This window comes from Camelus ferus, chromosome 2 (assembly GCF_009834535.1).
Source record: "Camelus ferus isolate YT-003-E chromosome 2, BCGSAC_Cfer_1.0, whole genome shotgun sequence".
Classification (NCBI taxonomy): Eukaryota; Metazoa; Chordata; class Mammalia; order Artiodactyla; family Camelidae; genus Camelus; species Camelus ferus.
In genome coordinates, this window is record NC_045697.1 from 44049697 (window position 1) to 44074757 (window position 25061).

General features: G+C 37.8%; 1 protein-coding gene across 3 annotated transcripts; it reads left to right on the forward strand.

The window, feature by feature from the left end:
• Nucleotides 1–587: 587 nt before the first annotated feature.
• On the forward strand, nt 588–24803 carry LIN54 (lin-54 DREAM MuvB core complex component). 3 transcript variants are annotated; one of them, XM_032456669.1, is made up of 4 exons: nt 588–753; nt 12989–13701; nt 17527–17650; nt 24061–24801. In XM_032456669.1, the coding sequence occupies exons 2-4, from the start codon at nt 13021–13023 to the stop codon at nt 24243–24245; spliced, it is 990 nt and encodes a 329-aa protein (XP_032312560.1). In that variant the 5' UTR covers nt 588–753; nt 12989–13020; the 3' UTR covers nt 24246–24801. The 3 variants fall into 3 exon arrangements, with proteins under 3 accessions (XP_032312560.1, XP_032312550.1, XP_032312568.1); XM_032456659.1 differs by lacking the exon at nt 588–753 and adding an exon at nt 1119–1514 and having other exon boundaries at nt 24061–24803; XM_032456677.1 differs by lacking the exon at nt 588–753 and adding an exon at nt 2640–3028 and having other exon boundaries at nt 24061–24802.
• Nucleotides 24804–25061: the final 258 nt, after the last annotated feature.

The following is a 25061-nucleotide window of genomic DNA, read 5'->3' on the forward strand; positions in this document are numbered from 1 at the left end:
ACCTGCTTATCCGACTTCAAATTTGGATATCTTTTCTTATCTTATAAAAAGAATAGCGGAAAAATAAAAGAAGGAAAAGGTGAACAAATACAAAGAATTTTGATTGTGTTACTCTTGGCTGTATACTGTAAAAAAAAAAAAAAGTCCCTTTAAATAAGTTTAACTCTGCGTGGTCTCTCAGGGGCTTTTTAGAGACCCCTGTAAAATCAGTGCCTAAAAAACGAAGAGATTTGGCATTTGTGATTGCTGATCACCTCCCCACCCAAGCACGTCGAACAGCCACAACATGCTGGAAATGCCACCTACAGCACAGACTTCCAAACAAGGAACGCTAGAAGATAAGGCAGTCCCTCCCAACCCCGCTCTTCCCCCTCCCAGCCTCAGCCCGATGGAACGTTCCGTGCGAAAGCTTTGACAGAGCGCCACTGGGAGTCACGTGGAGCAGGAGCGTACTCCCGGCGCCTTGCGGAATGACGCTAGCTAGGTTGCCAAGGGGAGGGGCAAGGCGGCGCGGAAGGGGCGGGGCGAAGGAAGCCGGCCGGAGAGGCGGGGCGGGCGGAGTGGAGGGGCGGGCGGAGAGGGGCGCGCGGGCGGGGAGGGCCCAGCGTATTATGGGATGCGGCGGTGGAATGGCGCTGGGCGCGTGATTTTGAACAACCCCGGGTCTGTGTCTCCGAGGCGCCGCCGCCGCCGCGGCTGCTGGGAGCCCAGGGAGCGCGGCACGAGGAGAAGGCGGCGGCGCCGCCGGCTTTGGTGAGTGTCAGCCCCCCGGGGTGGGGGCCTCTGGGCGGGCGAGCGGGAAGAGAGCGCTGTGGGTGGTGGCGCGGGCGGAGGGCGCCGGACCGCCCCCTTCGGGAGCCGGGGCTGGTGGGTCGTGGCAGAGAGCGGGAACCTGCAGTCTGGGGGCCGACGCGCCCCATCCCCGGGCCGCAGGAGGCGGGAGGATCCTCCAGGCTCGGCCTCTTCCCGCCGGCACTCGAGAGGGCGGCTGTCACCGGCTGGGCCGGCGCTCGGCCGGCAGCCCGCCCTTCCCCGCCGTCTGGAGGAAGGGCTCCCGCGGCTGTTGACACGCACAGTGCGCGGCCCGAGGAGCCGCCGTGTCGGCCCCGGGTTTCTGGGAACCGGTTTTGCTGCTGTGTCATTTTGTACCAGCCCCTCCTTTCCCTGCTGCCCGCCGCCCCGTTCTTCCTACGCCCCTTTGTATGGTGTCTTCTTCGTGTATGTCCGTTTTCCTCGCGAAGCCCACCAGCCAAATGTCATAATGTTCCCGAGGTGCACGGGGGAAGGGAGCCGGCCAGGACTTAGATTGGCCAAGCAACGGTAAACACCAAGCGGAGTGCGGGTGGACGAGGACTGGCGGTGGGGAAATAAAGTTTAAAGATGAAGAAATTGGGAAGGTTTGATACTCTTGGCATCTAGCAGGATTATAGAAACGGCGACTGGGCTGGGCGATAGATAGCACTTGTTTAAGCCTGAATCTGCTGACTTTTATATGGAGTTGTCATTCAAGCAAGGTAAGGAAATGAAATGACTTTTTCAACTTCTACCTTTCTTTTCTTAAACTAACTTAAAAAAAAAAACTGTCTCTGTTCGAAACCTTCAAATTCAATTTGCTCATTTCAGACAGATCTTTTAGAGCTTATGCTGTAGTTGAATAGTATAGAATTCATCTTTTGAATGCGTGGTTATCAAATCTGAAATTAACAACGGTAACCAGTTTCTTTTTGTGAAAAAAAATCTGGTCCCGTCAGAAGCCTTGCAGGAGCTTCTATTTTTTTGATGATCAAAATATACTTATATTCTCTTAGTTATTTATTAAACTGCATCATGGTGGGGGTCGGTGGATAACTCTGGGATCTTGTTCTAAAGCAAGCTGCTTATTTTCATTGTATCGAATAAACATATCAGTGGTAGATTTGTTTTTTAATTTGGTGACTGAGATCCTAAAAACATTTGGCAAAGAATTTTAGTTTAGAGGTATATTTTCTGTATTTTAGAAATTGTTCACTCATGAATAGGGTCAACACATTTTAAACCTGGTTGCACTTTGACGCCTTAAACCAATGACAAACGAACTGGAAGTCACAGTGTTTATAGACAGAAATGATTAGACGAAATTAAATGGAGAGGAAAATAGTTTTGAAGTTTATTTTAAAAACCGGACGTTCTGACCACAATGTCTGCCTAAGAATCAGTGCCTGTAATTTACAGATGTATTAGAGAGGTCAGACTTGCCCATGGAAATAGCCCGTTCTGTGCTTACGGTGGAGGAAAATGTCAGAGTTGGTGAGTGACATTAAATGTCTTGATCCTGTTTTTAGTGTCTGCGATGGACACAGTGAACAAAACGCATTCCATCATCTCTCCCAAGTTGCTTTATTGAAAATGAAAGAGTTTGGGCTCTTTATTGTCCGCGTGCCCCTTTCCGCATGGTTTTTGCTCTTCAAAACAAAAATATGCCGGACTTGGGATCCGGCAGGTAGCGCGACTTCCTTTCGCGTTGCCACCGGGCCCGCAGGAGCTCCATCTTTCGTGGCGGGGTGAAAGGTCTCGGCGTGGGCTGTGTGTGCATTTGTGCCTCCCTGAGCATTTGAAGGTTGGCGGGGCCGGCGGGAGGTTTCCCCGGATATGTGGGTGTGCGCCTCTCCGGAGGGGAGGGCCAGGGAGGGGAGGAGGAGGAAGGGGGAGGTTACTGGCGGCGGCGGCGGCGGCGGCCCGGGCTCGGGCTGTCGGGGAAGCTGCTGAGCTGTGATGGTGATGACGAGGTGAAAATGGCGGATCTTTCGAAATACAATCCCGGCCCCTGACATACCAGAGGCGGCGGACCGCGGCGGCGTCGCCACCCCGGCTCCCTCCTCGGCCCCCGGGATCCCTGTAGCGCTCCAGTTCGCGCAGACTGGGGAAGGAAGCGGCCGGCCAGCGCGACCGTGAACAGGCAAACAAGCACCGCCCGGGCTCGGAATTGCCCGGGACCTTCTGGAGCCCCCACCTCGGAGCCGGAGGGAGGAGAAAGCGGCAGCCGCCGGAGGTAGAGGAGAAGGGGATACCCGAGGGCTGCTCTGTTTTGAGGTCTCTATTTCGGGGAGAGGCTGGGTGGAAAAAGAATTGCGTTGTGGATCAAGGAATGACTAGTTCAGAGTGCAGAAGAATCAGTAACCTTGTAATGACATCAACATTATTCTTTGAGTGTTAAGAAGGCTCGAGTTTGCTCTTATACCCAAGGCTGCTGCTGAGGCCTAGAGGAACCGCTAGCACTTATCATGATTTCCTGATTTAATATATAAAATAACCACTCTGGCGGGTGTTGGTTTGATGATGTTAAGCAGTTTATCAGGTTGTATGTTTCTTTAGGGAGGCAGAGCATTGGCATTTTATTCTGCATTTAAGCTCTGTGTCTTACATCATAGTCTATAACTTGTTGGGGGGTGGATGTTCACATTTTTTAAGCATATGGACCAGTTTTGTAATAATTAAAACTGTTGTCTTTTTCTTTTATGGAGCTGTCATCCATAGAGGACCCCCTTGGCCCCTGCCATTTGGCAAATAACAATTGAGATACTGTCAGTCATATTTGATATCCATGTTTTTCCTTGCCTCCTATCCATTTCATGAATTCAGAGAGTAAAGTTAATGGAAGATTTTGCAGTAGATTTTATGATCCAAGTGGAATACCTCTCCGGGAGCTCTATTTTGGTTCACAAGTTTTACCTTCATTGTTAAGAAGGAAGTTGTGATGGCTTGATGCATACACTTGTTGTGAGTCTTTTAAGTTGGTTGAAGGTGAATTGAGAATGAATGTTTTATTTTTATTTAAACTAGGCTTGTTAGCTCTTTGTTTAAAGAGCTGGAGAATTGGATTGATTGACTTTATGACAGCTAGTCTCATTTTGTTAGGTTACCTAAATAACCATGTATGTTTTAGATTGTGCTGCAGATTCCCAGCAGTGTTACTGAAAAGTTACATGTGAATCAAATTTTTGTACATTAACTTGGGACCTTGTTTTTTTTTCAGCTTTTGTAGTGGAAGGTTAGGTCAGTGGAAGGTTGAGTCTACAGAGAGGTGAATGTATAAGAAATGAACACTGGTAACGTTTATGATTAGCAGTGATTTTCCTTATCCAAGTTTCCTACAAAGAGATGATATCATAGTATGTTATACAATATTATTCATTATGTATTTTATTCAGAGGGGAAATATTTTGTGTGTATGTGTTTGTGTAGTTTGGACATTTGTGTGTCCAAATACATTCATTGGAAGAATAAGAAACCAAAAAAAATTTTTTTAAGAGAAATAACTGAGAAGTACTCAGAAATTTTAGTTAATGATTTTTAAAAAATCATTTGTCTGATATTCTTGTTTTATCCAGTAGGAATCTGGTTCTGTTTTGGGGTGTGTGTGTGTGTGTTCTCTTACAGCTTTTATGTTGCAGTTGTTTGATCCATGCCAACCCAGCTGCTAAGACCAAGCAGCTGATTAGACTAAGAATTTTTAAAATAATTAAAGAGAGAGATTTAAATGCTTTTTTCACTGGCTTGCCTTTTTTGTTTCTTTAAATCACAGAATGCTGTTGTCCTTTTGGGATTCCTTGTGATTGTCTTTAAAAGACCAGTTTTCAGATTGTTGTGGTTAGAACGATTGTCTTAATAAGAAGTGTGTTAGAAAGGAATGAAGGAAGGGTTATGCCAGTGGAGATAGTTGGTGTCTTCTGGTGGAGAAGAGCACTGACAGATTTCCATTCTTTTTTTCAAATATTATTATTGGGTATCCATTATGTGTTACATACTATGCTAGGGATTGGAGATACCTCAATATCTTTGCCTCAAGAAGCTTTCAGTTTAGGAATTGCTGGAGGTAAAGTTGGAAGGATCGGTTGGGTAGAGCCTTAATGCAGAAGGCCTTGAGATTTACAGAAAAATTTTGAGTAGGAGAATGACAACCTCAGAGATGTACTCGAGGAAGATAATTCCTTAGCTTTTTATGTAGTATGTATTGTAGGTAAGAGGAGATAAAGGTAAAAGTAAACTAGTTGGCCCCAAGCTTTGGAGATCTGGAAGCTCGTGGTTGCAGTGGGAAGGAGACATTGTGAAGGTATAATCTTCATTATACAAGACAGATAAATAGTTCTGTGCAGAGAGATCAAAGATGACATGATCTTAAACTTTGCTTTTTGACAGAATATTGAGTGCCAATTTAGAAAAGAGAGAAATCAGGAGAAGCTAATTTAGATAGAGAAAGAAGAGAAGAATTTTCATTTCAGTTTTAGTGTACCACTTAATCTTCACAGTAACCCTGCAAATAAACTAGAGTTTAGAGAGATTATTGCTTAGTGTTGCATGATAAGCAGCTAAGAGAGTCAAGATTTGGAGGTGGATCTTTCTGATTTGAATCCCCTTGTTGTTTCCACCATGTTAGTCTTAAGCATGAGTAATATACAATCCCCCTCAAAGGAAAAAAAAAGATTATGGCTCCTCAGTATTGGCCTAAATAATTTTATTTTATTGAAATATTTGATTTTTTGATGTATATAAATTCCTTATGCTTATTGCTTTTATGCAAGTATAAAACAGAAGTAAATTTATAAATGAAATATAAACAAAACTATAAAATCAGTAAAACGAATTAAATTTAGGGTGATGGATGATGTTGTTTTGCTGAAATGAAATCTTTCTTTGCATAGTGAGTATACTCTGGTCTGCCTTGGCGAGGCATGCAGTTTTCTGTCTACTGTATATCCTATGATAACTCCTACACCACTTTCCTGTGTTTGAATGCTGCAGAGCTTTCCTCCTTAAATCACTGGTTAGGTGTTTTGGCTTTCACTTGGCATAAATATATCATTTACCTTATAAGACCTTTCTATGCCTTTTTCTTTAGTTCACTCTAATTCTAGTACCATTGATGGCGGATATAAGATGGTAATCTAGATGATCCAGGGTATACTTTAAAAAATACGTATTATTGAAATGAAAGTACAAACTTTTCAGTTCTTTCTCAAGACTCATGTCCTATAGTCCACTGTTCCCAATTTTGTTTGAGAAATGTAGTTCTGTATCTAGTTTTTCAGTTGCTGATGTTAGATTTTAGAAATGAAAGCTAAAATCCAAGTAGTATAGTTAACCAGTTAGTGCTGGTAGTCCTCTAGGTACAAAAGTATAGTTCTTAAGCATTCAGATGTTTCTGTCCCAACATCTGACAAATTACCCATCTATGATACGGTGATAGGTCACGACTTTATGTTATTATGTGCATGAAGGAAAACAGTTGTTTACCAGGTTGTCCTCCACCTGTAACTAGGAAAGAGAACAGTGTTTGAGCACTGGTAATATTCTCTAAGAGACTATTAAAAATGTAAAAGCACAGAGCATTTGTCATTTCTGTCTTATATTATTCATTTCTTTTAATGTCCTAAATCAGACCATCTATTTCTCTCTACCTTAAACTAATTACTGTAATAGCCTTCTAACTGGTTTCTCTGCCTCCAGTCTGATCAAACATCGAGATGAAGTTAGTCCTCCCGAAGTAAAGTTGTGACGATGCCACTCTTCTGTTGATTTCTGAGGTCTGTCAGGGCAAAGGCTCTGTTAATTTCCCTCCACAAAGTTGGGATGCAGTACACATTTGTTAATTAAATGACTGATAAAAATCATAAACTAGTTAAAAACTAAGGCCTTTAGAACTTCGTTTTATGAGCACAAGATACTGGAGGCAAGGGAAATGCATTGTATGTTCTGTATTCTTTTCTTACCATACCTGGGCAGGTAACCCCTCACACAGATGAAGTAAACTAAAGCTCCTCAGTCCTGTTGGCTCGTGAAGGTCCTCTCTTTTCTTGGAGTGGTCCTCAACACAGGGATGATGAGGTTGCATGTGCTTGTACATATCTCCCATTCCTAAAGGATAAAATTAGAGTGATGATTCATGTAACTAGATGGCCAAACCCTTTCCTGCCATGCCCACAAGCTCCTTTTGAGAGTTTCTTTTAGCAGAGGCCACCGTGCCCTGCATGTGACCCTGACTGAAACAGATAAAGCAGTTATCATAGTCGCCTAGAAGGTGTGCTGGCTCCAGAACTCTGCACAGCCCATGCTGCTTAGACACTGGCCAAACCAATCAGACCTTTTCTTGTTAGAAGTTTGAACTTTACTCCTACTTCCAAGGAAGTCTCCTAGTCCTATAACTCCTAGTCTTTTTTAATAGTACAAATAGGACGTGCTCTTCCTAATAACAGAGCTTCAAAATTATGAAGCACAAATGCACAGAAAAGGGGAAATAGACAAATCCACAATCAAATTTGGGGATTTTAACAGCCTTTCTCAGTAATTGATAGAAGAGGAAAGAGTCTGTAGAAGATTTGAACAACACTATCAACCAACTTGACCTAATTGACATTTATAGAGCACGACTCTCAGCAGCTGCAGAATACATGTTCTGTTCAGGTGCACATGAAATGTTCACAAAGAGGGACCATACACTGAGCCTTAAGCCTCTAAATTCCATATCCAAATGATGGAAATGGTAGAGTATTATATTCTCTGACAATAATAGGAGTAAATTAGAAACCAACAATAAAAGATAGAAAACCCCCAACTATTTGGGAACTAAAGAGCATACTTCTTTATTTTCCATGTGTCGAAGATGAAATCACAAAATATTAGAAAACATTTGAAGTGAATGATAATAAAAACATTGAACTTAGCAGAATGCAGTTAAAGCAGCATTGGGGGCAAGTTTTAACACTAAAGTGTTTATTTTAGAAAAGAAGAAAAGTTTAAAATCAATGATCTAAATCAAGTGTTGACAAATTTTTTTTCTATAAAGGGCCAGATAGCAAATATTTTAGGCTTTGTAGGCCACGATTTATCTATATCTATATATAGGTATAATAGATATATAGACACACACACACACACACAGCCACCCCCCCCACATATATCTTCCCTCCCCCAACTATTTAAAAACATAAAAATCATCTTTATCTGAAGAACAATGCATAAATAGACTCTAGGCCTGATTTGGTCTACAGGCCATGGTTTGCTGAATTCTGATCTGTGCTTCCATCTTAAACTTCTAGAAAAAGGACAAATTAAATCTAAAGCAAGCAGAAGAAAGGAGATAAAGATAATAGTCGATTAAATGAAAGATGGACACACAACTGAGAAAATCAATGAAGCCAAAATGATTCTTTGAAAAGACTGATAATATTGAAAAATCTCAGGAAAAAAAAGAGAAAAGAGAGAAACTAAGATGAAGAATGAAGTCATTTCTGCAGACATTAAAATAATATGATGTATAACTTTATGCTAATAAATTTGGCAACCTGGAGGAAATAGAGAAATTCCTTGAAGGATACAAACTATCAGATAGCAAAGTCACTTGAGAAGAAAGAGATAATCTGAGTAACACTACATCTATTAAAGAAATTGAATTTATAGTTAAAAACCTCACAAGGAAGCTTTATGTCTAGATGGCTTTGCTGGTGAGTTCTAGCAAACATTTCAGGAAGAAATAGTAACAATTCTACATAGACTTTTCCTGAAAATTGAAGAGGACGAAACACATCCCAACCCACTTTATTAGACTAGCATTATCTCCAGATAGCCAGTGCAAAAAAACTAGACCAATAGCCCTCATGAGTATAGACAAAAATGCTTCACAAAATATTAGCAAATAGAATTGAGCAATACATAGAACATGGAATTTCATATAATTTTATATAACTTTGGGGTTTATTTCAGAAATGCAAAATTGGCTTAATAAAACAATGAATATAGTTCACAAACTAAAAGAGAAAAGGCATGTGGTTATCTCAGTCGTTGCACAAAAAACATGATTAGATGTCCATTTATGATTGAAAAAAGAAACAACTGAAAACTGGGGCTGTAAGTAAGCTTCCTCAGTTCAGTAAAGGGAATTTAGGAAAAACCTAAGCTAAGGTAAGATTGGGAACAAGGTAAAGATGTCTTCTCTGACCACTACAACATTTTACTGGAGGTACTAGTCAGTTTAGTAAGGCAAGGAAAAGAAGCAGAAGACATACAGATTGGAAAGGAATAAATACAGATGTTGTTCTCCGACACCATAGATTATCCTTCTAGAAAATCCTGAGGAATCTACATCAAAAAGATACTAGAATTAGTAAGTGAGTTTAGCTAGGTTGGACATGGGCAGCATAAAATAATCAGTTAAATTTCTATGCATTAGCAACAAACAATTGGAAAATGGAAAAAAAAAGGCTATTTATAATGCATCAAAAACCATGAAACACTTAAGGATAAATTTACCAAAATATACACAAGATCTATACACTTGAAGTACAGAAGACATTGCTAAGATAAAGAAGTAGAGAGATATGCTATTGGGAGACAGTTCTCCATGGTTTTTGCATTTCTTTACTTCTTGCAAGTGACAGCCCTTTTAAACAATTTTTTCCAGGATGTTTGTATAGCATAAAGCCTTGCATAATAGAGTTAGTGACTCTTGCTGTAGCAAAGGGCAGATTTGCTTATTGTCCAGTATAATAAAGATAATATCTCCCTTTGGACAAAGGGTAGATGTACTTCAGCCCATTATAAATGATTCCAGTTCCTTAAGCTCAGGGTTCCTTGGTTGTGATGCAAACTCACTGCCTTCACAGCATCTACCTGGGTGTCTCCACTTCTGCTCTGTGGGACTTGTGGGCATGGGGGAACTGATACACATGTGGTGTTTATGTTCCTTGCTGTGCTGAGAGTACTAAGTCCTGTGTTTCTGACCTAGGACTACTGGGTTGTCTGCTAGTATCCATGAAACAATAACAGGCTACATTGTTAGCTTGCAAGGAGAGTCTAAAATCTCAAATCCCTCTCAGTTCTTGACAGTTTTGGCCGTAAGAATGAAGTCTGACAGAGACATGGCTTTTTGAAAGAGGAAGGATGAAGGCCTGGGGGCTGGGCTGGGGATATGGAAAGACTGTCTGGCATCTGGTAGTGAGTGCTCTCACCCAGGTGGTGGGCAGAGGTGGTGGGCGCAGGGAGTGTAGGCACCCTTCAGTGTTCTGCCTCTCAGTGAACACTTAGGGGCTGAGCTGAGTGGTAGCCTGAATGGTGCTTCGGTTGCTGTACACTCAAATCCGTGGCATAGCCCTTGCTGAAAGGCGGTGGGCCTGTGGCTGCTGAGCATGGGGTCCCCAAAGCTGAGAAAATGGTGTCAGAAATGAGGATTTGGGTGTATTAACAACATTAGAAGTTGACTTAGTTGAGCTGCAAGTGTGAGTGCTTGAAACTGAAAGTAAGCACTATCAGGCCGCTGTCTCTCTCTGTGGCCTAACCTCTCCTCCTCTTATGTCAGGTGTTTAAGGAGAGAGATGAATAGGGGTTGGGCTAAGATCTCCCTGCCCTTATGAGGGTCTAAAGGCCATACCCATGTGTCTAAATATGCTGGGGGAACTTCATGGAGAGGAGGGAGTCAAACTTTTATGCCTCTGTTGGATACTTACATCCAGGTCATCAGCATACCTGTTCTCTAGGGGATGGAGTGTTCAGAGACAATTGATGGGGCAAAGTTTGTAGTAGGGAAGGGCCCCACTGTGGGTGGGGCCCTTTGTTGTTGTGTACTGTTGTTGTGGCCTCCATTACTGAAGGTAGAATTGTTGTTGATATTTTCACATGCCTGTTCTGCAAGTGCCAGAAGGTGTTCTCCTGATCAGGAGCAAGCAGAGAAGTGCTTGTATTTTGGGGTCCCAAAACCCTAGTGATTCCTCTGAGCTACAAGTTATTGTGACTCATGATTTTTCAGTGTATATAAAGAACTCATCCAACTCAATAAGACAGAAAAAAACCAATATTTTTTAAAAATTGGCAAAAAGCTTTCATGCAGACACTTTTATACAGGCAATACTCATATGAAAATGCTCAACATCATTAGTTATTTGGGAATTTAGATTAAAACCACAATGAGATATCATTTCTTACCTACTAGAATGGCTGAAATTAAAAAGACCAACAAAACCAATTGTTGGTAAGGATGTGGAACAGCTGGATTCTCTTATATATTGCTGGTAGTTGTACAAAATGGTATAGCCAAGTTGGGAAATCGTTTGTCAGTTTCATGCAGGTTTGAAAATAAACTTACCTTGTGGTCCAGTTAGTCCATTTCTAGGTATTTATTTTTTAAAAAAGAAAATATCGATCCATAAAAAGCTTTATACCAGTTTTATTCATAATAGTCTCAAAGTGGAAACAATATGAATGGCAATCCACAGGTGAATGGATAAACAAATTGTGTAGATTCATCCAAAGGAATATTTCTTGGTGGTAAAAAGGAACTAAATTACTAATAACTGTAAGAATAAATATAAATCTCAAAAAACACATTGAGGGAAAAAGCTTATACTATATATTCCTTTATGTCATGAGTACATAATATATGATTCCATTGAAGTTCTAGAATGGGCAAAAAGGCAGAACTAATCTAGTGAAGTGGTTGTTGTAGAGAGTAGGATTTGGGGGTAGGGGATTGACTATAAAGGAGTAGACATGTTTTTCTCCATTTTAAAATACCAGTGACAAAAATTTAAGGCAGTATAATATTGTGATTAAAATTATGTACTTTGGTATCATAAAACATGTCCTGAGTTTGAATTCTGGCTTTACCATTTACTAATTATGTGACCTTGAGCCAACTGTTTAAGCTTTCTAAGTTTTCACATCTATAAAGTGGGGGTGATAATGATACCATCTTAGAGTTGTTGTCAAGCTAAATTAAATTATACCATCACTGGTAGATAGTAAGTGCTCAATAATGATGATTAATTTTGGCAGTATTGGTATTTGTCAATGCTAATAATTATAATTGGCTACTCATGTCTGTTAATCGTGGATGGGTACTGCATTTATATATTTTAAAAAAAGGGAAAAGAAAGAATAATTGATTAGGTTCCTATGGATCTGTAATATTCTCTGGACAAATAACTTATTGTTATTTAGTCAGTCATAAATATGATGTACTGTCTTTAATAAGTGAAGATAATGGTACTGACACCTTTATTGGGAGTTCTGCATGACCTTTGGCTGAAAGCATTGCAGTTTTTTGGGGTTTTGTTGTCATTGTTGTTGTTTGGTTTTTTGTTGTTGTTGTTGGGTTTTTGTTTTTGTTTCTTTTTTGCGGTGGAGGGTTCATTGCAGGGCCAAGCAAGGAGAATGGGTGGGTAACTTGTGCTCAAAAAACCTGAACTCCTGCCATTTTGATAAGTTTGTAATTTGCTTTATTATTATTACCATTTTTTTTCTTTATGGAGACTGGCTATATACCTTTTAAATGGTTCCCTTTTGACATTTTAAATGGCTGAGGAGAATTTGAGAATCTTCTTTCCAAATAAAGATTTCTTTAGTTATGAAGAAATCAAACTTGATCAAACTTGGGCCAGATAAGCCATTTGTTCTACAGTAGCTGAGAGGGATTACTCTAGAAACTCCTTTAGCATTAGTTTGAGCATTTAAAATGGGTTTTTATAAATAGTGTGGTACCCTCATTTTAGGACTTAGCTCATTGGAGATTTGAGGATATTTTCTAATATCTGTTTACATTTAAATCTACATTCTTGTGTGGATCAGCAGTGTTCAAATCTGTCAGTAGGAATTAAAAAAATAACTGGGAAGAAATAAGATGATGTTGAAGATTAAAAGGTTTTATGAGCAGGAATTGGAAAGGGGTTTCCTGTAATTATGTGACTTAGTGTTGTCTGAATGCAGTATACTTTTGGACTGAGACATGGCGAATGAGAATGTTTGCTTCAGTTTTGTGTCCCGTATGACTTATATTTCAGAGTCTTGAAGGTTGAAGATACATGTTAAAATGGTTTAACCCAAATATGCATCAGGAATATCCTTCACTCAGTTATACAGTGATAAAAAATTTTATTTTGTCATTTACATTTTTCTTGAATAATTTTTTCTTATTAAATTTGTTTTGAAACCTAGTAATTTATTCATTTTTCAACTTTCATTGCAGTGCCTGATCAACTTTCTAGCAGGAGAACGATCATGGAGGTGGTGCCAGCTGAGGTGAATAGTTTGCTTCCAGAGGAGATAATGGACACTGGTATAACTTTAGTGGATGATGATAGTATTGAGGCTGTTATTGTTTCATCCCCAATTCCCATGGAGACAGAACTGGAAGAAATTGTCAACATAAATTCTACTGGCGACTCTACAGCCACGCCCATTTCCACGGAGCCAATCACAGTGTACAGTAACCACACTAACCAAGTTGCAGTGAACACCACAGTTACTAAAGCAGATTCTAATACCACAGTGCAACCAGCTTTTCCAAGTGGCCTTCAAAAACTTGGTGCTCAGACTCCTGTGACTATATCAGCCAATCAGATTATTTTAAACAAAGTATCACAGACATCTGATCTTAAACTTGGCAATCAGACCCTTAAACCAGATGGACAGAAGTTAATTTTAACAACTTTGGGCAAGTCTGGTTCACCAATTGTTTTAGCACTACCCCATAGCCAACCCCAGGCTCAGAAAGTTACAACTCAGGCCCAGTCAGGAGATGCTAAGTTACCACCGCAGCAAATTAAAGTAGTTACCATTGGAGGGAGGCCAGAGGTGAAACCTGTCATTGGTGTCTCAGCATTGACCCCAGGAAGTCAACTGATTAATACTACAACTCAGCCCTCTGTGTTACAGACCCAACAGTTAAAAACAGTACAGGTAAAAAAACAAAAGGGGGCTTACTAATTAAAATGCATGTTAAACATTAAATTGATTGATAGTTGTGTGTGTAGGGTGATTAAATGCATAGTTGTTACTGAATTCTTTTGAATGTTGCTTTTAGTAATTGTGTGGATTTTTTTTGTAAAGTTTGATATGTCTAATGCTTTTGAAAATTTCTGCCAGAGAACTTAGAACTTAATTTTGGTTAAATTCCAAATTAGTGTATTTATAGCTTTTTACTCATTTTAAAATGTATTGTATTCTCAGTAGTAGTTTGAGTACACGGATGTTCTGCTGGTATGAAAATGTCAGAGTTGGTTCTGGGCTGTCAAAAAATCATTCAGACATGATATTTTCAGTTAACAGATGGACTAAGTCTAGGAAAACTTGCTGCTCTGAGAAACCCTTTGAGCTAGCAGTAGTACATACTAGCTAGTGTGTGCCTCTTCTTTGGAATTTACTGTCCGTTGCATTACTCATGTTTGCAGTGTGGAAAAGGCAGTGCCATGTATGGAAGGTTTAGAGTTGGACCAACTGAATTTGAGTCGCCTCTCTGCTGCCCTCCCAGCTGTGGAACTTTGGATTGGCTATTTACTGTCTCTGAGTTTTTTACTTTAGCTGAAAGATGGCTATTTGATTGTGATGAAACACATAGGAAGAGATGAGTACTTGGTATAGTTCTCAAAACATTGGAGATCCTTCAAAACGGTACCCATTGTTAGTGTGAACAGGAGCCTAAGATAAAAGGTTATCAGGACATATATTAAGTGGTTCCCCATTCTTCATACTCAAATAGGCCTTTTTAGGTCACCACTACTTTTAGAAATACAATGATCCATTTAAGACCAGGGAACCCAAATTAATTTCCTGTTTGAAAGCGTCGGCTTTTAGAAAAAGGAGAAGGCATGAATTAGAGAACTTAAGCAGACGTATAGGGAAGTAGGAGGGTTGGGGGAACTGTCTACTCTCAGCTGATATTAGACACAATGTTTTGGTTATTATGTTTGCAAAATAATTAGAAACATTTTTCATGGGCTTTTTATTTAAGAACTTTGTAAGATTTCTCAAACCATAAGATTTGCCCATGTTCCTTCTGCCGCTGTTAAGCACTTAGTGCCCTCTCCTTTCTTGTTCATTATCATCTCTCACTTATTGCTGACTTCCTTTTACTTCTCTTGATGAGGATCTCTTGAATGAGATATCCTATCACCATGAAACACCTTGTCCTCAGCTTGTTTTTTTGAATCAGTTTTGAAATTTGTTTTTATTGGTTTACCAGAGTTTATCTGGCTTTGGGGATGTGAATCATAACCATGTTCACAAGAAACTATAATGTAAATTAGGATGTTATTTTTTTTTTCCATTTACAAGAGCAACATATACATACTGTTTCTAAGACCAGTTTATTTGTATCCACTAGTTTTCTACTATAATCCCCTAAGTACTAACAATAAAAACAAAGACTGGGGTCTGATTCTTACAACTTCTTTTATTGTTGCTACTTTTATAAAACCTGACTCTATTTATTTAAAAAGAACTTCTATTAAAAAAAAAAAAAAGAAATGTCATTTAGAATATTGTTCTGCTTGTTCAGTTATTTTTAGGCAACTCAGATCTTTCCAACTCAAGAGTAGCCTGCAAAGCTCTGAAGCAAAGAAAAAACAAACAAAAAGCTACTATTTCCATTCTAGGCACCAGAATATTTGGTTTAGTAATGTATGGTGTATATGAGTTTCTGGGTTTTTTTCTTCACACGGTCCTCAGCATTGTCTTAAATTTAATTAGAGTATTGAAACTGTTAGGGTGTGGACAATGGGTAAGGGTGGAAGGAGGAGACCCATCTTGAAAAATGAAGGAAAGAGGTGACAGTTGAGTCCCGAGGCAGTAACAAAGGGGGATAGTTACACTTACTTACAGATGTATGAACACTTTCCCATGTTTCTTGTGCATAGTATATATGAGTCATAAATATCTAGCAGTCTGGAACAACATAACTCCTTATTGGTTCCTGCACCTACACTACACAGTGCCAAAAATTACCTCTGTGTATTATTTGGTCACATGTTTGTCTATCTTATTTGTAAATTTATTTTTTGATTCATTTTTGTCTTACTCTGCTTATTAGATAAATTTTGTTAAAAATAATCCTTTATACTCTGTTTTATTTAATAAAGTAAATTTGTTCTAAGGTAGTTTAGAATTAATAATGCAAAAAGCATGGTTCCTTAACAGAACTGGAATCCTTATTTTCAGCAATGCTCCACTAGAGAAATAAAACCACAAGGGCAAGTCGGGATCGTTCATTTTAATAATTAATCTGCTTTTCGTTGTATTGTTTACATTTTTTTCCTGATTGGTGAGTATTCATATAGCCTTATGATTGTGAACATCAGTTAAAAATAGGGAAATACTTTAAGTTCCCAATTTTTATAGCTAAGGTTATTTTTTGCTAAACATGGGTTTCTAAGAATATCAATACCTCTACCTCTTGAGAGTCTTAATACTAAGTTAATAGATGGCATATTCTGACTAAAATTTAGAGTTTTAGGCCTGTAAATACACGAGGGAAGTATTTCCCTATATGTCTTCCAAATTGCATCAGTTTTTTAAAGTACAGTTATGGATTTATTTGTGTATTTCAAAGCTGGGAATTTTTTTAATGTAGTAATGGATCTCCTTAGTTTGTTTATTTAAAAAGTGATTTGTATTTCATTTACATTTTGTTTTGTCAGTAGTATGTTCTGAGTGTAAGAAAGTAATATATTCTAAATGTAAGAAAATGTTTTATTTAGTTTAATATATAGTTTGAACACAAAGCTGATATTTACCTAGTTGGTATATTTTTGTCATTCAAGTTGGTCATAATTATTCATTTTGAGTTATTATTTCCAATAATAAATAGTATTTTTAGGGCCTCAATTTTCATATCTGCCAAAGATAAAATTAATATTTAATGTCCTTTCTGCTCTGAAAGTCTATGATTTTGATCATAGTTAAACTTCTGTTTCTTTTAGAAGAAGCTATATCTTTGCATGTATGGATAATTTCAATATAAAAACATTGGTAACTCTACCTTCCCTGACTTGTGGGGAATTTTAGTTCAGGGCAACAGTGTAAGATCAGAGATGAATAAAACATAGCCCCTCCTTTCAAGGAATTTACAGTCTAGTAAAGCTGTATTTTAGTAAACAGTATTTCAGAGGCTTCACCTTTTGAATAGTCTTTGTTTTGTCAAACTTGTCTGTTTGTATCCTAGGGTGTAAGCTTGCTCAGTTCTTCATTTGTCTGCCCCTGATTTATAGATCTAAAGTTGAAGATAAAATCATAAGCCTATCTTTTTAATGTGTATTTATATTTTGCTTCCAGGGGCCAATGAAATTATATTAACAGGTGGCTTTATCATTTGCACTATGCTTTCTTAACTTACTCTATTCCGTCTTTTTATTATTGAATGATTTGTGATTTGGAAAGGAGTATTTACTGTACTAAGTGTTTCATTATTATTATTGTGAAATATTTATTATTAGATAAACGTTATTATTGAACATTAAGCATTATTTTAAAAATTAATTTGGTTTTCATTATATGCATATGTCCCAGAAACTAAAATCCAAAAGTATTATTATATAATGGCTTAAAGATGTGATTATATTAATATTTCGATGAATGGCTGTATTTTAAATGTTTTTAACATTAATGCTTAGATATGTTTTGTTAAATGATCTGGTTTCACATGTACTTCTATATATGAATTCTGTTTAATTTTGATTGAGTAGGTGTTTTATAGAACCAGTGGTCTTCATAGTTACTTATATATTTCAGATTGCTAAGAAGCCTCGAACACCAACCTCTGGTCCAGTAATCACGAAGCTGATCTTTGCAAAACCAATTAATAGTAAAGCAGTTACAGGACAGACAACTCAAGTATCACCACCAGTCATTGCAGGTTATATTTTTTTATAGTTTATTAAGCTAAATATTTACCTTCTTTTTAAGGTTTAAAAAAGGTTGTTCTGCGACCTTGAAATGTTTTAGTGCTTATTACTATAAACCAAACTCATTAATAAGAAATGTTACACTTCTTAAATGTGTGCTTCAAGCAAAATGCCTTATCTCAAAATTAATCCTTTACTTTAGTCTCCTCAGTTTTTGGTTAGAATTTTACCTTGAAGGTAGCAAAGTCTTAAACTCTAATAATACTAGCCAACATTTACATATTGTTTACTGTGGTCCTTGTGCTAGTGTAAGTTCTTTACATATGGTGAATGGACAATCCTCTGGCAGTCCTACGAAGTAGGTATTAATAACATCTCCTTTTGCCAGTGTGGAAACAGAGGCACTCAGCTAGCAAATGTCCAAGTTGGGATTTGAATCCAGGCAATTTATATCTGGAGCACATATGCTAAGTCTAGTAGGTTTAAAGTAATACATGGGAGAGTATAGAATTTCATGGTTTCTGTTTGAATTTTTAGTTTCAGTATTTTCATATGCTCTGTATACAGTTCTCTATGAAACAGAAAATTGTCACAATGGTAATAATTACTTAAGTTGTAATAGAATTTTAGTTATGTTTCTTTTACCAGCAAATTCCTTAGTGTGGCCCAATTCTCTTTTATTAGATACTTGACAATTTTTCATCACCAATACTAGCACCTCAGAAATCTTGACTTTGAGTTTTCATTCTCTTTATTATTCTGGTTAATCTGCCTTTGTACTTCCAGTCTAGCAGTTCTTTCACTTTGAAATCTGATTCATTAACTCTTCTACTTTCTCATTAATAGTCAGCCCTTTCCTGTCCTCAGATTTTTCCTTACTTAACATGGAGTTCATGACCCATCATTATCGCTCCCTGCAAGTACCATTGGTTCTCTTTTTACTGTCTCTTTCTATAATGGCTTCAAATGCTAGCTCTCTTCTTTCTTCTTGCCTGTCAAGCAGCTTATTACTTGTAGAGAAAATCACACAGCCTTGGTGACTGGTCTTTAATTCGGAGCTATACTAATATTACTCCCTTCACCAATTAAGAACTCATCTCTAATTTCCATTGTGCTAAGAGCTTATGGAAGCTCCTCTGGGTGGTAGACTTTGGCTAGGGACTTTCAAATGCTAATTACCCATTTCTAGAATGTGTACTCTTGGTGAAGGTACTTCACATGTTAACTATACCATCCCTGGAATATGTATTAAACCACCTACTCCTGTCTTTGATAATTTATAGACAATGTAACAGTAGGCAACTCTGAAGTCAGTGGCAGTAATTTATCATTAATCTGAGGCTTTGAATTATATGTAGGGAGGCTTCTCATTTTAGCACATGAGAGAAGGCTTAAGGAGATTGTAGTTTGAGGGCAGTGTTGGGTGAGTGATTGTTCTTTTTCTTTAGGCCTTTAGTAGAGATTTGGGATGGTATAGGATGCTTATATCTTGAGGGCTGTCGTGGGAGGCAGATGTGGCCCGAGAGAAAAAATTGGAAAGGATTTGGATTTGGAGCTGCTTCAGGAAGTGGGCCTCAGTTGGCTCGAGTGAATAAGATTTGGAGGTATTGATGATAAAGGGACCACCAGTCCCTTGGGAGGCTGGGTGGATGGAGGTGGTTAACTAGGAGGAATGTCTCAGTGCAATGTTCACTGTTTCTGAGTTTGAATAACTTTTAGTTATGGGGGAAATTGTATACTAAACAACTGGTTTTGCAGAAGTGTCCGAATGAACAATGGTGATGTCAAGGTTTCACCTCTCTTACATTTGCCTATAATGGATGTCATTGCTGGGTCTTTGGGTCATTTACATTGTGTTGCACACTAATCATAACTTCACCTTTTAGTTATAGGCTGACTTACTAGCCCTCCCAAAATGCATACAGATAGACTTCTCGTAAATTTCACTAGAGTTGCTGGCATTAATTTCAGTTTGGAAGAATAATTTCTACTGTTAACTAGTAGTTTGTAGCCTTTTAAATTAATATAAGCCAAATTTTAAACCAACAAAGTAACTCTCCTATTGAATTGTCCTATCACAAGGAGGTTCCATGGTTCCATTATCTTCATATTGCAGCTAATGATCTTTCAGGGTACACTTAGATGGCTTTTTAATGACTTTTGGGCTTCTCATTGATGGTGGACATCTTTTTCTGTCTTTCAGTCAAGGTGAACTTAATGTTTGTATGTGAGTGATTTGTCTAAAATGCAAATCTGATCTTGTCCACCCTTGCTTAAATTTTTTTTGGCCATATCCATTTCTTACCCATTTCTTGGCCTTAATCCATCAGGAATAACTTCAAATGCTAGAGCTTTCTTAGCATTAAAATCATTTATGATCTAATACATAACTTTTTTATTTTCACCTCCTCTTAGGTCCAGACCTACTGATGTAACTTATTTTAAGAGATCACCAAATGGACCATGTTCTCTCAGAACTTAAGCTCTTGGCACTGTTGCTTTTATCTGAAGTGCTTTTTTTTTGCTTTCCTAATGGATAACTCATTCATTTTATCTTTGGATTATCTCTACCTGTCTTGGAAGTTTTTGATCCCTAAGCTTAGTTAGGTACTCTTTTCTCTGACCGTTTCCTATATATTTCCATAAAGCTTGGTTATACTTAACCAAATAGTTGACTTTAATTAGACTTCTGTTAAATTTCACACTGGCTTTTTATGTTTCCATTAGTCATAGTGTATTGTAATACTTGGTTTTCTTGTCTGACTCCCTTACTACTACACTTTTTCTTAGTAAAATTTTTTTGATTTGATTTGTCGTCTAGTTTTTAAAAATTACTAATGAATTAAATTTTTCTTAATTTTGGTGAAATATACATAACATAAAGTTGATTTAACCATTTTAACCATTTAACCATTTAACCTTTTTTTTTTTTTTTTTTAACAAAGGTACTGGATCGAACCCAGGACCTCATGAGTACTAAGCATGTGCGCTACCACTGAGCTAAGCCTACCCCACTTTAACCATTTTAAAGTGGGTTCTTTGGTGGTATTAAGTACATTCACATTGTACAAACATCACACTGTCCATCTCCAGGACGTTTTTCATGTTGCAAAACTGTATCTCTGTACTCATTAAACAGTAACTTCCCAATTCCTTCCTCACCTCCGTCCCTAGCAGAGACTTCTGTCTCATCAGTTTGACTGTTCCACATAAGTGAAGTCATACAGTGTTTGTCCTTTATGACTGGCTTTTTGTGACTGTCTGATACCTAGCACAGTTTCTGGCACATAGATGTGATTCAGTGAATGTGTATTGTTGAGTGAATAGGTATTATCATGGAGGCAGTGTGATGTATGGGAGGAGCTGTTGGGAAACTTGAGTTTTAGTCATGGATCTTCTGTTGATTTTCTTGTGATTTTGGGTAAATATCTTGTCTGTTCATCGTACTTATTTCTTGGGAACGTTGATATCAGCCACTTCATATGACTTTTGAGATGGTTACATGAGGTACAAAGGTCCTCATCATCAGAGCTCCCAAGGCACAAGGTTGCTATAGCAAAGCAGACTTCATCAGTGTGAAAATATTCATTAATGAATTAATCTCTTATAGAATTAGTCCTGGCTCAGATATGCTAACTCCCTGCCTGGCCTGTCTGTGGCTTTATGGATTATGTCTCTCTTGATTCTTGGAGAACACCTGACAGTAGAGTGTAAAATGCCTTGCAAATTGATTTCAAAGTGAAATTGTATAACTTGTATACTTTCTTGAACATTCTGCAGAGCCAAGGAAAAACAGGGATTTGGAGATTAGATTAATCAGGAGAAAAGCTATCTGGATGAAAACCAAGTGGCCCTTCAAAAAGAATAACTTTGGGAGGAAGGAACTTTCAGTGGTAGAGCATGTGCCTAGCATGCACAAAGTCCTGGGTTCAATCCCCAGTACCTCCATCAAGTAAATAAATAAACCTAATTACCCCCTAAAATCTTAAAACACCCCCTAGAAAGGAATAACTTGAATTATAAAGGATGTAGAGGGTTCTTGGGAAAATTTGTGAAATCCTGAAATATTTTGGCAGAAATGCTCTTCTTTATCATGTGGCGCCCATCAAACAGAACCTGGGATTGTGGTGTCACACAAATTTTCACAAGATCCTCTCTCCCTTAAACTGCACATTTCATCCTAAGAGTTAGTATAATTGTAATTATACTGACTTTTTGTTAAATATAAGCAAAAAAAAGTTTCAGTTTTAGGGGTTTTTTTGTTGTTAACAATGAAATTTTTATCCTTGTTTTAAGTGTAATTCACTTTAAGTGGCCTTTTTCTGTTATCAGTTATCAGGAATTGAGGATTTTTTTGTATGAATGTTTTCTGAAATGTAAGTAATGTTTAACAAATAAGAAATTGCAGTAATAACCATAAATGATGAGCATTTTATGAAAGGGTATTTTTAATGGTAATTTCTTAATATAATGATTCTTGGGACTTCACACTTATCCCACAGGTATTAGTTTTGGAGACCAGAACAGGCAAATATGTTACTTCAGGCAGGTACAACACTTTAGGGTGGCCTTCTGAAAATATTTGATGTAGATTCATTTCATTTATATAGAATTGATTTATTTAGTTATGATGTAATTCAGGCTAAAAAAAAAACCCTAGCAGAATTCTCAACTGAAATTCAATAAAGGATATATCAGTAGTATAAAATGTAATCATGTACTACAAAGAAATTGAAAAAGTTATATTTAAATTTTTAAAAAAATTCATAAATGTCAGATAAAACTTAATTCACTTTTTAAAAAACAAACTATGTATACTGTGGCATTGTTATCAGAAAAAATCCTGAAACTTATGTGCTAGTTTTCTATTTTTGTTTGAAGAGAAAATCCCTTCCTTTTTTTCTCTTTTTCCCTTTTTCTTTTCCTCATTCCCTCTTTCATGTGTAATTATATCTGTCAGTTAAATCATAGCATCTAAAAGGTTAGAGGGGATTTTAGAGATAATCTGATTATCTGCCTTCTCTTTTTCTTGAGTGCTTGAATTTCCTTTTTAGCCAGTGGGTTTGATTATCCACCATCTTCTTGGAACACCTTCAGTGAATAGAAACTCACTCATATTGGAATAGTTGTTTCAACTGGAAATTTTTGTTAGAAGTTCTTTCTTGGTGCTGAACTGAAAGTTCTCTATTTCTGTTATGTTAGTGCTATGCATCTAATGGGTACAGATTGCTTCTCATCCTTCAACTTGACAGTCTGGATCAGTCAGGACAATCTTGGTTTTCTGCCATAATAAACAATCTCCAAATCTCAGAAGTTTTTCTTTTAAGCCAAATTTTATTTTTTATTTATACTTCATGGTTATCTGTATGTCTGTTGTGAGTTAGAAAGGGACTCTTCTCAACATCGTCACTCAAGGACCTCAGCTGACAGAGGAGCCACCATGTCAGACGTGGCAGAGGAAAACAGAGCTTTGGAAGGTCTTGCATTGGCAGTAAATATTCTGACCCAGAAATGACACATCACTTCTGCTCATAATGTATTTGCCAGGACTAGTCATGTGGCCCTAATCTAAGCACAGGGAGTGGTGAGGGGTAGGACATGGAGTTCTACCATGTGCCCAGAATGGGGGAGAGGGGGCGGTGGCACCAGAATATTTGGTGAGTGGCACCACAGTCTTTCAGGAATTTGGAGATGTGTCATGTCTTTGTATTTCTCGCTTGCCTGGGATAAAAATTCCTAATATTTCAACTCCTTGTGATATGATTTCTAAATCCCTAAACCATCCAGACACACTATAGTTTTTGTGTGTTGCTCCTGAAGGGTATTTCCAGAAGGGAACACAGTTTTGCTGCTGGAATCTGGCCAGGACAGCTGGAAGAATTTTTTTTTCCTTTGGGCAGTCTAAAATCAGATAGCATTAAACCAGACAAGTGTTCAAGTTAGTCCAATACCTGTTTGTTTTATAAATGTGGATTTAGCTTGTATCCTGAATGGTTTAAGTTCAAACAGGAAGGCAGCTGAGATATAGTAGAGAACAGAGATTAAAGTTTTAAGACTTGGATTCAAGTCCCGACTTTGAGGAGCTGTGTGACACAGGACACGTCGCTTAGTTGTCCTGAGCCTATTTTCTGGTAGATACAACTTAACAGTGTTGATGAGAATGTGAGCAGAAGTGTTTTTGTGGACTTTAATAAAATGGTATTAAGATACTAAATGTTACTAAGAGGCATTGTTTTGTTTCCTTCTGCCTAGGTTCACCACAGTTCATTAGGGACCTTCTTAAGTGTTTAAGTTCTTACGTGGCTACATATGAAATACTAAACATATGTACTGCAGTCCTTGTGGTTGTAAGTCGTCATCACAGACATTTTTATCCTATTATTGAAAAAAGTCAAACTGATGTGCTGCCTCTCATTTGCAGGTAGGGTTCTTTCACAGTCTACTCCCGGGACTCCTTCAAAGACCATAACAATATCTGAAAGTGGTGTTATTGGATCAACTTTAAATTCTACAACACAGACACCAAATAAAATAGCCATCTCACCTTTGAAATCGCCAAATAAGGTAAAAAAAAAATTAGGTACAAATGCCAAGAATTGTGGTTAATGACTGTATCTTCTTGCTAGTCACTTCAGATACTTCAGTTTTAATATATTCCCAAGCAGTTAATCAAGGATATATGACAGATAAAAAAAAAACTTACTCTAAACACATAGTAACATAGAAATCATTTTGCATGCTAAGATGATATCCATAGCCTGTGTAAATGTGGGTACAACACAGATCTTTTGAATGAGGTACGTTGTGTAGGTGTTTAGTTTCTCTTCAGTTAACGTTCATGCAAAATTTTTGTTTTTGGGTCGGTCACATGTATACTGACTCTATAAATATAAAATGTTAAATGTAACTTTTTAAAAAATAAAATATTCGGTGTCTTATGCTTAAGCTGTCCTGGATTTTATGGAGAGTTGAGCTTTCGCTGGGTAACAGAGTACCCTAAATACTAGAAATTGCCATCAAATGCTGGTAACCATATCATCAGTTTTTTAGGCTCAACACAATTCATTGAAAGCATTTGAAAGCTTTCCATGATTTGTTTTCACTTTAAGGTGCAAGGTACCTATCATTTTAGGTCGAGTAAATAGTCTTAGTTCCTAAAATATACAGATGTCATTATACCAGCATAATGTTTTGAAAAAAGTATGTTTCGAAGGACATATTCAGGTGGAAAGTGAAGCATCGTTATTCTGTAAGGTGCCACCCTTGTGACTCTGGAAACATGCTGCCCTTTGCACCTGCATTTTTCTTTAATTTGTTACTGTTTGTGAGTAGAACAAACATTAAATGTTTACCTTACATTTTAACAATGACTAGCTGTTGGTTTCTGTTTTAATGAGACTTTAATATAATGTATAAATACGA

Bases quoted from the DNA above. Each gene is read 5' to 3' on its own strand.
- LIN54 (XM_032456659.1), top strand. From the start codon at position 1,493: ATGGAGTTGTCATTCAAGCAAG. The intron at 1,515-12,988 runs GTAAGGAAATGA...CTTTCATTGCAG, and splicing joins GGAGTTGTCATTCAAGCAAG to TGCCTGATCAACTTTCTAGC. The intron at 13,702-17,526 runs GTAAAAAAACAA...TATATATTTCAG, and splicing joins AACAGTTAAAAACAGTACAG to ATTGCTAAGAAGCCTCGAAC.